Source organism: Ammospiza caudacuta, chromosome 2 (assembly GCF_027887145.1).
Source record: "Ammospiza caudacuta isolate bAmmCau1 chromosome 2, bAmmCau1.pri, whole genome shotgun sequence".
Lineage (NCBI taxonomy): Eukaryota > Metazoa > Chordata > Aves > Passeriformes > Passerellidae > Ammospiza > Ammospiza caudacuta.
Genome location: NC_080594.1, coordinates 91,518,652 through 91,532,227, shown reverse-complemented (window position 1 = coordinate 91,532,227; position 13,576 = coordinate 91,518,652). Strand labels below are relative to the sequence as shown.

Here is a 13,576-nt window from a genome sequence, read left to right as displayed (position 1 = left end):
AGAAACCCTTTAAGCATTTGATCATAGGATGTCAAGGACATTTGGCTTTAGAGGTGGAGGAAACTAGAAACCACACAAATGCTATGAATAGAAGCTATGGAAAGAGATGGCACATTTATGAACTCGGTCAAAGTGGATGCATATGCTGCTTTATTTAGGCTCATATCAGAGAAAGAAACCCATGTAATCTTTAGCTCTTTACTTGCATTAAAGTTCCAACCCGTTTTTTCATGGCATATTCCTATTTTTATACTACTGAAATCATCACCCGTAAGTTTCCTTGAAAATCGCTTCCCAGCCCCAGAAAACCTTATACTGGCATGACTGCAATAGTAAACCTATCTTCACTTGCCTAAAAGATAATAATCAGATGAGGTATTATCAAGTATTAGTGACACTCGGCAGTAACATCTGAGCTTACACAAAAAGCTCTGCTCCTCGTGCCTGAATGACTCATATTTGCCACTAGAACAATGAAAAGTCATTAAAGAAAGTTGACTTTAAAAATATTACTTGGAACCAGAGCAAAATATTTAATTATATCAAATGTCATAAGGGCTCTTTTTTATGTTGAAGTTCTTACAGTATAAACAGAGTGAAGAGAAAGGCTGTGATCTTTTTTTACTGAAGACGAGGAGTGAAAAACCAGAAGTGAAAATATTTGAATCTGTTGGAAGCGGGAAGAAAAATATTATTTTATACATAATGATGTATACAGAGAACATTGTAACACACAGGCATATGTATCAAGATACTAAACTATAGGATTATATTACCACTGGACTGCAAAGTTTACATTCACCCAATCCTTATTGTGCATGTAATCCAACAGAAGTTTGCCTTAATGATATATACATTGTCTTCATTGAATGGTATTTACTGGCTGCTCACATGACTAACTGTTAAACACAGTTTCACAATATATTGGCATCGAAAGTGAAGGCAGCTCATGAAGTTCCCTGCTACCACTGCCACCCCTTCCCTGCCACCATTGCCCCTACATCACCGCGGGCCACTCCACACCCATGCCCTTATGAATAGTTGAAGGGTCACATTAGGACACAGGTCACCAAAGTGACCTGGGTTAAAAAAAAGCCCACTGAAAATACAAGTGAATATTTTTAACTTGGAACATTTCAAAGATACAGCTCATGATGGGATGCCATGAGCAGTTTTAGTGACACAGCTGGTGTGGTGGCAAGCTGAGAATGCAGGGCGGAAGCGGGAGGGAAGAGGCCGGAAATCCTCAAGCCAGCAACTGTGCCATGCACTGTCGAGCAATGCCACATGGCAGGGTTTGCAAAAGCTGATCCTCTCTCCAATTCCCTTTGGCACTCTTACTTGGATGCTACGAGTACTGAAGTTTGTGGTACTTACGCCATGATGCCCGAGAGATGAAACATTTCGGCTGTTATGTATGACAAGTAACTGTACAGGAAGACAAAGAGTGGCTCAATCACTCGGATTTTATGGGTGAAACGGGTGGTAAAGGCTGCTACAAATCCCAAAAGGATTCCAATCAATACTCCACCGATCCCCACTATAAAGAAGTTAGCAATCCCAGCGAATATGTCAATAACCTTAATTGTGCGCATCTGGCAGAAAGACTTGAACAAATTGTACAGGACCTATGAGGAAAAAGAAAGCACATTATCTTTGTGAACTATTCTTAATTTCCCTTCATGCCATCATGTTCCTCTGCTTAAATGTTGAACTTTGAATTTCTCTAACTTGAATTTGCTTTTTTAGATATGCTGTTATTTATATCTGGCATGTTATTTGTCATCCATATATATCAGGGAGATACCAAAGACAGATAAATATAATTACTCCCATTTTTTGCAAAGGGGACAGATTTCTTCACCCATGCCACTCTGGGGGCCAGGAGCATAAATCTATCTAATTCTTCTTTAAAATCATTTATTTACAGAGCTCCTAATGTATATTTCGGATTTTCCCCAGACTAAAAGAAATAAAACAGAAGGAGAAAAAAACCCACAGTTTCATAACCAGTGAAAAATCAGGTTATTTTCAAATCTGTTTGATCTACATTACACTGAGAGGTAGAGTACTGAACTAGACCACAGATTCATCTAAACTGCTGGGGTAAGAGGGGATGTAGAGGCAGCTAGGGATGGACAGTGACCACCTCAAGGAGTAAAAGAAACATGGTGTTTATTAAGGCAGTGCTCTTTCTCAAAATTCTTGACCATTAGGAATTCAATGGTTTAAAGACTGTTCAAAATATTGAGTATTTCTAGAGATTTGGATTTTGTCGCCATTAAAAAAACCTGTTGCCATATGTTTGCCCAGTTTAATTTTCAAAGCATTTATAACCATCCTTCAAAACAAACTAAGTCTATGGGACTATCACATTTCCTTAGCCAGGGACCCTTTTTGTTTTATACAGGAAACAGAACAATCTAAAGACAACATTTCTCTAATATACAGTGTTCTAATTTCTCCAAAACAGAAACCAATGGAATCAGTTACTTAAAAAAAACTTTAAAGGGCTGCCCCATCTGCAGATCCACTTGGGAGATTTAACCATTCCATGGTGTTGCATGCATGCTCCCAGCCCTGCAGTGCTAGGGTGGCTACACCATCCTCTTGTACAGAGCAAACTTTGGTCACAGGCAACTGTTCCTACCACAGTGGGTTCACAGACTAAGCCAGTGACCAGTCATCTTAGCTTGCAGGAGTTAAATCTCTGCTTTCTTTCTAGACTTCTTAGTACACCAAACAGGTTTCTCTATCAGGAATGCTATTTGAGATCACAATGTTTTATCAGTACTCGCATTGTGCCAACAAAGTAGGTGTTTGAGTAGTGGCTGTGGAAGGGTTTTTCATGTTTGCACTCTTGTTCTCTTTCACAGGACAGAACATAAGCTGTTCAGCCCTTCTTAGTCAAAACTGGGTAAGTCTTACAGAACAGAAAGTTTAATGCAAAGACATGGTTTATTATGGGTCCTTTGGGCTAAGTGAAAGGAAAGAAATGAAACAGAAAAGAGAAAATATATTCCAGAGCAAGCATGAAAATAGAAGGTTAAATCAAACCTAGAATGGTCACCAGTAATTTTCATTACAGAGCAGCAAATACAATAACAGCAGGATCATGAACTATTTATTAGATAACAATGAGGCTCTCATGATGAGTCCACTTGGGAGAAGTGTCCTTTTTCATCTGCACAAACCCCTTGCTGCCCTGAGGCAGACTCCCAGCCTTTTTGCCCATTCCTTGTTATTATGTACTGTGCAGGAAGGAAAACACTGTCACAGGCTCCACAGTTTTTCCATCTGTTTTGATTTGTAGACCTTATGGATTTGCATGGAGAGAAGTATACCAGAATTAAACCTACTGACAGTAGGAGTGCCTTTGCTGGTCACTTTACAAGGACCTCTCATTCCACACACTCCCAGGACTCCATTAATCACAGTCTGAAGAATAATGTTGACTTGTGCTGTGTGCAAAGAGTTGCCCTGAGTCACTTGTTGAAACTTGGGATGATCTCAGAGTTGTGTGTTTCTTTAAGACACCTACAGAATTTGACCTGGCAGAATACTCTCTTGGTATATATTAGGGAAGCTGATTATTTTATTTAATTGGCATTTTAAATAGTATTTTTTATGTTTTAAAAAGTAACTATATAAATAAATACAAGGCTAGTTTCTAAAGGTTCTTTACAAGGTTCTTGTAAAGAAGCAGAGAATTCTGATCTATCCAAGCCTTTCCATAATGTCACTTCCCAGCAAAGTATTCACCCTGCAAATAGAATGGAGCCTGCTGCTCCACATGGAGACATCCTCATAAATCTCAAGTCTAATGCCATAAATTATTTGAAAGAAGAAGAGCCATTTTCTCCTTTGTACCTCAGCCATGGTTAAAGCAGCAGCTACAACTATGGAATGTCATGAACAGGATTTTAACCTCATTGTTTTTTATTTACACTGTTGCAAATGAGATCAAAATCTGCTTCACTTCCCTTTACTCTACAGCAGTTCAGTTTTACTGAGCTTTCTCTAAACTTCCAGGAGCATCAAACACCAACTCTGGTCACATTTTTAATGCATCTGATGTGATAACAGAGGGATGTTTTGAAGTTCAAGATTTTCATTTACTCCATAGCCTTCACCTGAACTCACTGATGGTCACACCAAGCAATATTAGTCACTGATCACTTTTTAATCTTGTCTCAGAGTATCTCTGAAACACTAATTGCTTATTTTCATCAGTTCTCAGTTATTAAGTTTTTAATTCTAAAATTACTTTAGGGCACTCTAAAATAATGTTGTCAGCAGATGCAAACAAAGTACTGCTGTAATGTTTTCTAACATGGGAATAATATTATTAAAATGACACTGGCTCCTTCTTTCTGATTTTAAGCCCAGAATTGGAGTTTGAACTTCTAACACTCAGTTGTGATCTTATAATTTATTATCACCTTGCTTGCTATGTCTGACTCGATTTCTTGGTAAAGCACCAACTCTGATCAAGAATCCAATTGTCAAAGAATGTCTTCTGTCAAATTCAAGTTCCAAAATTCCACCAGTGAGGGAAAAAAACCATTCAAATGCACAGACATATCGCAAAAACATGGAAGACAACCTGAAAAATGCAGCAGAACTCATAACTCCAGAGAAAACACACCTTTCTTTGTATACAAAATGAAGGTGTGGGAGCACATTCTCTGAAAAGGAAAGCATAGATGACACTGCTGTTCCAATAAAAGAACATTTAATAAAGCCACTATGTTTTGCACTGCCTATCTGCATAGACCCTGGTTTTTTGATATTGCAGTGGCCATAGGCATTAGGCAGCTTCCATGGGTGGCAAACCTGCATTCAACTCCCTGCCTGCCTCATGCCCACATCCCACTGCAGGCCCCTGCCAGGGCAGGTGGGACTCAAGGGCTCCAGAAGATGAAAGCTGAAAGGTTCTGAGCTCTGCTGGTATTGTCAGCTCTCCATAAAACAGGGACAGAGGAAGGGAGAGTACAAAGCACCACCTTCTCCAAGCCCAGGGCTGAGTAGCCTGGCAAGGCCTGCTCCAGCAGCATCTCCTCGGACAGGGAAGGCAAGGTCCTGTAAGGACAGCCCCAGGAATCTGTGTGACATCCTGGGTCACATTTTAGGTATAATCACATGATTGCAGGTGTGCAAAAACATAACAAGGAACCATTAGCAGACCATTTCTGTGCATGTGGAAACAACTTGATCTCTGTCTAAGCGCTACCTTTGCATGATAGGAAATAAGACCAAAGGTACTCCACATTCCTTTCACTCCTTCATAAATATATGTAAGGCCATAAGTGCATTACTGGACTGTCCCTACAGACTCCTCAGATTATCTTCCCTCTGTTAGGGCATCTGGGGAGGCAGGCCATAAGGAAACCTCCAAAGAAGACAATAATGAGGCCTACAGAAAAGTTATACATTAAATTGCCGTGCCAGCCCCTAGAAAAATGGTGGTGTAGAGAAATTTACCTTTGGGAAATAGCACATATGAATATGCCTGTGATCAGGATGCAGAGTTTTCCCAGCAAATCATGCGTATTAACTGCTGCCTCAGTGGCTGACTTTCATTGAAAAAAGTGATTTTGCTGGGAAAAATCCGCCAAACAAGTTTTAAATAACCAAATTCTTTCTTCCCCCCCCCCAAAAAAAATTGTATGAATAGACATCCATCACACAAGTGGCATTAGAGTGACTAGAGACAGACCCAGCCATGGCTGAACTGCTAAGCCTTTTGAAACTCAGTATGTGCACCTATTTATTTACAGGACTGGCTTAAAGTACCAGTTTAGCACTGGCAGGCAGTTCCAACTGTAAGCTAATGAGAAAAACTAGGTTTTAAGGCAAGCCTGTAAGAGGAGATGTGATTCAGCTGACTGGATAGCAACAGATTCAGGTAAAGCATGCAGTCTAAGTGAAGAAATAATATAGTATTCCCACAGACACACAAGAATTTATCAATACCAAGGCTCAAAATAAATTATGACATATACATGTGTTAAGCAGGTGAGGAAAAGTCCATGAAAAGGGAAAAACCGGTAAGGCAAAGTCCAAGAGAAGGGGAAAACAGGACAATTTTGCATAGAATGGGACTGGAATAAGAATCCAGGGACAGAAACAGGAAAGTGCAGACCCAATTCATAAATCTTTCTGATCCTTCCAGCATTTGAAAAACTGTACTTCTGTGTCTCAGAAAACAGAAAGCATGCTAGGATATGGCTGGCATGGGCAGGATTTCAAGGCATGAATAAATGGGAGTAATGACCCAGACAGTGTCATCAGGTACAAATGAGGGACACTAAGGGGGGATAATGGAATTTGCAGATTGCTGTCCTCAGGTCAGCACCACAACCCCAATTCAGCTAGTTAATGATTAGAAATTATTGCCTCCAGGTGGCTGTCTTATCTCATCTGTAGCCTGGGATACATGTATTGGTTTCAGGGCAGTTCCAAGTGGATGGGCATATGCAAGTAGTTAACCTCAGCAAGGTCCTGTGCCATCTCCATGATTTGCCATCCTCCCCATTAACACACTACAACACCCCACACCAGGCCCTTTCCCTTTCCTGTCCAACAACATTTCTGCAGGTCAGGAAAATGCAGTTTCAGATTACAGAAGTAATAGAACTGCAAAGATACAGAAACTAGAATGATCAGTAGTAAAATCCCTACAGTAAATATGCTACCATTACTCTCATGTAGTAAGACTACCGTGATTTCTAAATCTAAAGTTTAAAGAATTAGACACACTAGTACTCCCTGATTTCCATCTAGTAGCAAATTGTAGTAACCAGATACAAGGAGATACAAGAGTGGCATGTAAACAATCATTCATCATTCTTATCAATTAATCATTTATCAAGTAACTTACCACAGTTATAGCATCATTCAGCAAAGACTCTCCAAACACCAGGATATAAAGCTGCTCGTTGACGTGGATATTTTCAAAGACGGCCAGCACCGCCACAGGATCCACAGCTGAAATGAGGCTGCCAAAGAGCAAATTCTGCAGCAAAGTGATGTCAGTCAAACCAAATGCACTGATCTGGCAAATTCCATACAGGGAAATTCCAATGCCGATGGCATTCCAGAGTGTGCCCACCACAGCATACCAGAATATGGTACCAAAGTTCTCAAAGAACAGACGAGTTGGCATAAAATATCCAGCGTCAAGTACAATAGGTGGTAACAGATACAAGAAAAACACATCACTGTTCATTACAGGTGGGGACTTCTCCTCTGCTCCAAAAATAATCCCACCAAGAAGCAATCCAACCAGGATAAGGAGACAGCTTTCAGGTACTATTGAGGGCAACTTGTGATAGAGATGAAAGCCTTCAAAGGAAATTCAAACACAAGAAAGGGAGATGGTTACTTGTACAGAATCCATAAGATTATTCTGGATTCTGTTATTGTCATTTCTATACTAAAAAAACAGCGATTGCAGGGCAATTTCATTTTAATTGCAATGACTGAACTGGACATCCACAATGGGTCATGGCAAATATGTTGGCTAGCATAGTTAATTCAATTGATTTGGTGGACATTGATAGCTAGACACTCCACTTAGCTGTGTGCAAGGGTACTCTCTGTGAAACTGTGGGGTTTTTTAAAGCATGGAATGCTCCAGAAACACAATCCAAACACTTCTATGGGGTAAATTACATCTAGGTAGAAGGAAAAAAAATCATACTAACCACTGCTTCCTCTCTGTACAGCTTCACAAAGGAGTTTAAAGAGCACTTTAATTTCATTTTTACTTTTAGAGTCTCAAAGCTAGTGAGGGGAACTAGCACAAGTGACTTCCACCCAGTCACCCATGATCACTTCCCCCACAACCAGAATGAAGCATTTACAGATACAATTATTATTTTTAGTGGAGCCTCCAAATTAATTTCACAAAAGTCAACATATTTTCCATAAAGTGACAATAAGCTGTGGCCTGTATTGTTATGTTCATTCTTCCGTATTATATGAATTGTAGTAGAGTCAGGATTATCTCATAAAAATCTGTGCAGAGTACTGAAGAAATTAATTTTAAAAGGTTCTGAATGAGGACTTAGTAGTTGAATGTTACTTAGCCTTCTAAAACTCTCAAAGCCATGCTTTTTTGATTTAAAGATTCCAATTACTTATAGAAGTTGGCTGTTTTAAGGATAATTCTGGTAAGGAATGGAAAAGCTTTGAAGGAACTTACTCTGGCCAATCTAATGGAATGATCAACCTTATGCTCCAAGGTCACATTCCAGGTCCCAGCGATGCCAATCTCTTCCAGACTCCTCCTTATCTATATTTGGCCCACATAATTATATAGAAATTGATCCACACCCACAAGATCCCACAATCCCTGCCTAACTAAAAAGCATTTAAATTATTTTAAATGAGAGCTGCACAGAAACACTGGGTGTGGTAATAACGGGCGTCTATTTCAGAAAAACTATTTCAGTAAAAATGACACCTGCAGTCAAAACAGTTAAATTTCTGCAATCTGGGTATAGTTTACATCCAGTTTCCCAGTTTCAGGGTTATGTATCTTGTGACACCTATTTTGTTAACTCTTCTTTCACCATGGATTCTTTTTCCAGCTAAAAGAAAGCCTGAACTTATAATTAGGAAAAACACACGGTTAAGAAGGAGCATGAGTAAAGTTGTTTTAATCTATGGACTTTTTACTTCAATATTCTGTAACCATTAAAGCTATTTTTCAAAGCAAGCAACTCAAGCTGCATTTTTTTTCCTTTTGAAATGAACACAGACTGCTTTAAATAACACAGCCTATGTGACTCTTTAGAAGGACTGCCAAATTCATTGCCATTCTTCAAAACCAGAATCACCAATGCCCTATATTGGCAGAACAGGTAACAATACTGGAAAAATCAAGAATTTTCAGTTGGAGACTTGACTCTTCACCTTTCAGCTGCTTACATATAAACATTTTATGATTCATCTTGGTGTCTGCAGTGGCAGAAATACAATTCCAATACAATGGTCAGGAAGTTTCCCCTGAGTAAGTAGGTTTTGCCAGAAGTTTTTTTAAACCCTTCAAAAGTAAATTCTAAATAATTTCCTCAAAAAAAATCAAGAGAAGGGAAATTTTTAAAATGCAGCTTTTGACAAAAACAAAAAAAAATACCATCAATTGTAATACAATGGCAGTGAAATGTCTACTGTGAATTAAAAAAAAAATAAAATCTTTTCTTTCCTTCTTCACAAATTACTCTGGAAAGTTCATGGCCTCTCAGAGATTTGGGATTCCACCTCATTCTTAAAGATAACAGAAAGCCTCCCACTAAGTTAAAAATGCTTTTTACTAACATAAACAGCATCAAAACTCCTGGAAGACTTTCTGCCTACATGAAAAGTATTCAAGGGCGATTAGGGACAGGCTGTGGCTCCTGGTTTGAAGAGCAAGGATTTAGAGTCCAGTGCATGTCAAGTCAGTAGGAGATTCTCTGCCCAATGAGGGACATGTTCCCTGTTCTGATGGATTCACAGCCACAGGGTCAGGATCACCCTGGGAGCAGATCCCCTGCAGTACAGAATACTCAGACTTCCATGCTGAATGCAAGACTACAGCTCCTTTCTCCTCCTCTGACCCTGTCCTTGGGCTTCAGGTTATGCAGTGACTCAGCTTCAAAAGCATGGAAGATGTTTATTGAGTAAGCATCCTCCATACATCATAGCAAAAATGACAGTAGGATACTTATCTAAAGTCAAGTTCAGTATGTTTCAAGATAAAAGACCTTAGAATCTCAGTTTCCTTCTTTTTTTGGGGTGAATTCCAGTGCTTTCTGATACTGGAAATGCCACTGAGATAAGTACCTCTGAACAACATAAACCTTCTTTCAGGAGAGCAGGTTTGGAAGGGTATCAACTCAATTGCTAGAAGAAACACTTCTCATTGTGCATTTGTGATTAAGCATAGAAATAACGGGAATGTGGATCGGTTACACAATATTTTGTAGGCTTAACAGCATAAAAATTAAGCAAAACTGGGGATCAGGTAGACTAGTCTCCATGCTTAGAGACTATAGCACATTCAGGTGGAATGGTCCCATCTAATACACCCATGGAGTCCATCAGCATGTGAGTAAAACACCTCTGGTATCAACACACAAAACAAGAAATAAGTAGAGGTAGTCATAAAATAATTCCATTCAAGGTAATTTATTAGGTTTCAAATCGTGCTCATGTACTATATGGAAATAAAAAGCACCATGTTCCTAATATCCTTGTGAAAATGTACCTTGTTAAAATGTTCAAGTTCTGCTTGACAACTTCAGGCTTTCCTTTCTTATGCTGCCTTTCTTGCTCCCTCTAAACCAAGCTTACAGTGACATGATCACAGCAGGATCAGACAAACCTTTCAGGTAAATTCCCCACAAAAATTAGCAAATTCTGGAACATTTCAGCTCTGGTGAAACTGCACTTCTGTGAAAACACATTTGTTAAAAGATTCATAACCAGGTGCTGCAGCTAAGTATTCTTTGGGATCTTTCACACACTGAGAGAGCTGTTGCTACACAGGACCCTATCTTCTGAGCTCCTCACAGCTGAAAAGACCTTAGGGATCTGTTCATAAAGGTTTGATACTCGGCAGTGCCAAGTGTAAGCATTCAGTGCCTAGCCCCAGAAAGGAATTTGTGATGCCAGATTAAGCACCGAAGTTTCCTGGGCAGTGCGGGAGTTTGAGGTGGATCTCGCGCTGCCTGGCATGGCAGGGGCAAGATGCCCCTGCTGCCCAGCAGGAATGATCAGGAGAGGAATGCTTCAGAGAGCCTTCCCTCTCAGAGGGCCCCTCTTAGGGCCACAGGCAGTGAGGTGGGCTGGGAAACCCATCTCCATCCTTTTGAATCGGGACACATGGCTCATTCCTAGTAACCAGTAGGACACGGCAGAGCATCACTGGTGGTTCAAAACTGCCTATCTGGGCTACCTTCAATAGAAAAGAAGGCATAAAGCAGTGAAAATTTAATGGGGAATGTGACTTAGGAGCGATGGGAGCTTGACCTGGGAAGGTTTACCTGATGCACTCACTGGATAAGGAAGCACAGACAGAGCTCCAGGAGCAAGAACTGGATGTTCCTAATTCCAGTCCTGGAGTCAGGGCGCCTGCAGATAGGTGTGGTGAAGCTGAGCACTGCCACACCTAGGGCCACTCCTGCATCTGGCCCTCATTGCTCTGCGCACACGCACTGACAACAGCCTGCCCTAGATTAGCCACACTTGCTTTCACATGGTGTAACTGAAAGGATTTTAAAATTATACGTGTTTTTCTTCACCTGTGCTGTTTGCTTGCTTACTTACCAGAATCAGACTGGAAAATTAAAGCAGTCAGGCAACTTTTTTTTTTTTTTTAGCTTTTTAGATGCCCATGCACTAGCAAAATACCATTACAGTCAGAATGCACAGCTTTACAGAAATTATATATTATTGAGTCTGTATGTGTATTTACATGTTTGAAATGGCTTCCCTTTTAATAAAAACCTTCAATAAAACAGAAACTTTTTAAATAGTTTTAGCTTATACAAGAGTTTTCGCTTTATCTAAACTCAGAAGCCAGAGCAAATTTCAGCTCTCAACAGGCAAAATTCTCTACCAAACTCCCTATTTCCTGGTTATTAAAGTTTCCTGTGTATTTGAGTGTATCATATTTGAACTCTGTTCTGATTCTGCCAACACCTAAATGCATACTCAAGACTAAGCATGCACCTTTAATGCATTAAGACACATGCATCAGGATGCATGCCTGTTTAATGGCTGCAACACATTATTTCTGCAGCAAGTCATGGTAGCAGACCAGGTTACTTGGGTCAAGGATCAGGCCCCCAGCTACAATGTTAGACATGGCAGAAGGTGAGTACAAATTTTTGTTTTTTCAGAATCCTAATTACCTAATCACTAACCAAATTGTGACACGGTCTATTCAAATGTCACAAGCAGAAGTTAAAAGTTTTAACTTGGATAAAAATGTTTTATCAGAATGAGCATGATGGTGTGTTTTATAATAATCTGTGCTGCAAAGTCAGAGTTCTGAATGAAACTGTAATGTGGATAAACTTACTTATTTTGTTCCCAGAACTTTACTCCTGACATTATCTTCCAGGTAAGAAGATACAAAGTTCACAATTCATAGAGACTTACTGGATTTTAAATAGCTATCTAGCACACCATTACCTGAAAGTTTTTAGCTTATTATGCTGTACTTATTTCTCTGTTTGGGACATAGAAGCTAACTAAAAACATGACATGTAAGCTGCACAAAACTCAGTGAAACTATGCAATGCAAATGTTTTCCACATGAGGGAAGAGGTGGCCTTCCTTACTCTTACAGTGCTGTCTTTTATATTTTTCTCGGGCTTAAGTGAATGGTGGAAAAGCAAAGTAAGGAGGAGGCATACTCTACCCTCATAAATATTTGCTTTTCATCGATCCGTTTTTCTGCTTTGAGACTGTCATTATACCCGGCGTTATTTTAAGAAAAAGAAGACCGTGCTCAAATGACAGCAGAGCGATCAAGAAAAAGTCAGTCATGCACCGGCTGAACCCCGGGGTTTACGGTCCTCGTAGCCTGGGGTTTACCGGTCCCTTTTCTCCTCCGCACCTGTCCTAACTGAGAGGACCCCGACTTTTTCGGCCAAATCCCGCCCGGGCATCCCGCTCCGCGGAGGAGCCCCGGCCCCGCCGTGCGCCCCGCGCCCCCCGCGCCCGGCACCGACCGCCCCAGCGCGGCTCTGCGCTCCGGCCCGGCCCGGCACCTGCACGGAGGGAGGCTCGCCCACGGCCCCGCTCACCGATCTTGGCGAGGGAGGCCAGCAGGATCCAGAGGGTGATCTCGAAGGGGATTTGCACGTGGGGGTAGTCCAGGGTGAAGACGTGCAGCCGCGTCTCCTCGAAAGCGGTGCCGCTGGGGCTCGGAGGGGTGCCGGTGCCCATCGCCGCGGCGCCGGGCAGCTGCCCCTCCGAGGTGGCCCGCGCCTCCGCCGCGCCGGCCGCCAGCGCCGCCAGCACGGGCAGCAGCGCGGGCAGCGGCAGCAGAGGCGCGGCGGGGCGCGGGGGGCCGCGGCCGCCCATGGCGTCCCCGCTGCGCTGCGCTACAGCCCCGCGCCGGCCGCCGCCACCATCCCCGCGCCGCGGGCACCTGCCGCCGCCGCGGCCCCGCCTCCTCCCGGTGACTGGGCGAGCCCCGGCCGGCGCCTCCAGCCGCCCGCGGCGCTCCGCTCACCCCGGGCCGCCCCCGGGGCCGCCCCCGCGGGGCCAAGCTGCCGGCCGGCCCCATCGCCCCCGCCGCCCCCGGGTCCGGCCGGCCGCCCGCGGGGCAGCGCCCGAGCGGGACCCTGCCCGTGTGTCTCGGGTCCCAGTGCCTTCTGCCCCTGTGTCCCGGGTCCCAGTGCCTCCTGCCCCTGTGTCCCGGGTCCCACCCGCCTCCTGCCCCTGTGTCCCGGGTCCCAGTGCCTCCTGCCCCTGTGTCCCGGGTCCCAGCCGCCTCCTGCCCCTGTGTCCCGGGTCCCGGCCGCCTCTTGCCCCTGTGTGCCGGGTCCCACCCGCCTCCTGCCCCTGTGTC

General features: G+C 42.7%; 1 protein-coding gene across 1 annotated transcript in view; it reads right to left on the bottom strand.

The window, feature by feature from the left end:
- The window catches only part of SLC9A2 (solute carrier family 9 member A2), a 34,290-nt gene extending 21,204 nt beyond the window's left edge, over positions 1–13,086 (bottom strand). Inside the window, exons 1-3 of the mRNA XM_058824845.1 lie at positions 12,807–13,086; positions 6,884–7,347; positions 1,378–1,628 (exon numbers count right to left, since the gene is read on the bottom strand). Coding sequence (XP_058680828.1) covers positions 1,378–1,628; positions 6,884–7,347; positions 12,807–13,086 — 995 coding nt within the window. The remainder of the gene's footprint in view (positions 1–1,377; positions 1,629–6,883; positions 7,348–12,806) is intronic.
- Positions 13,087–13,576: the final 490 nt, after the last annotated feature.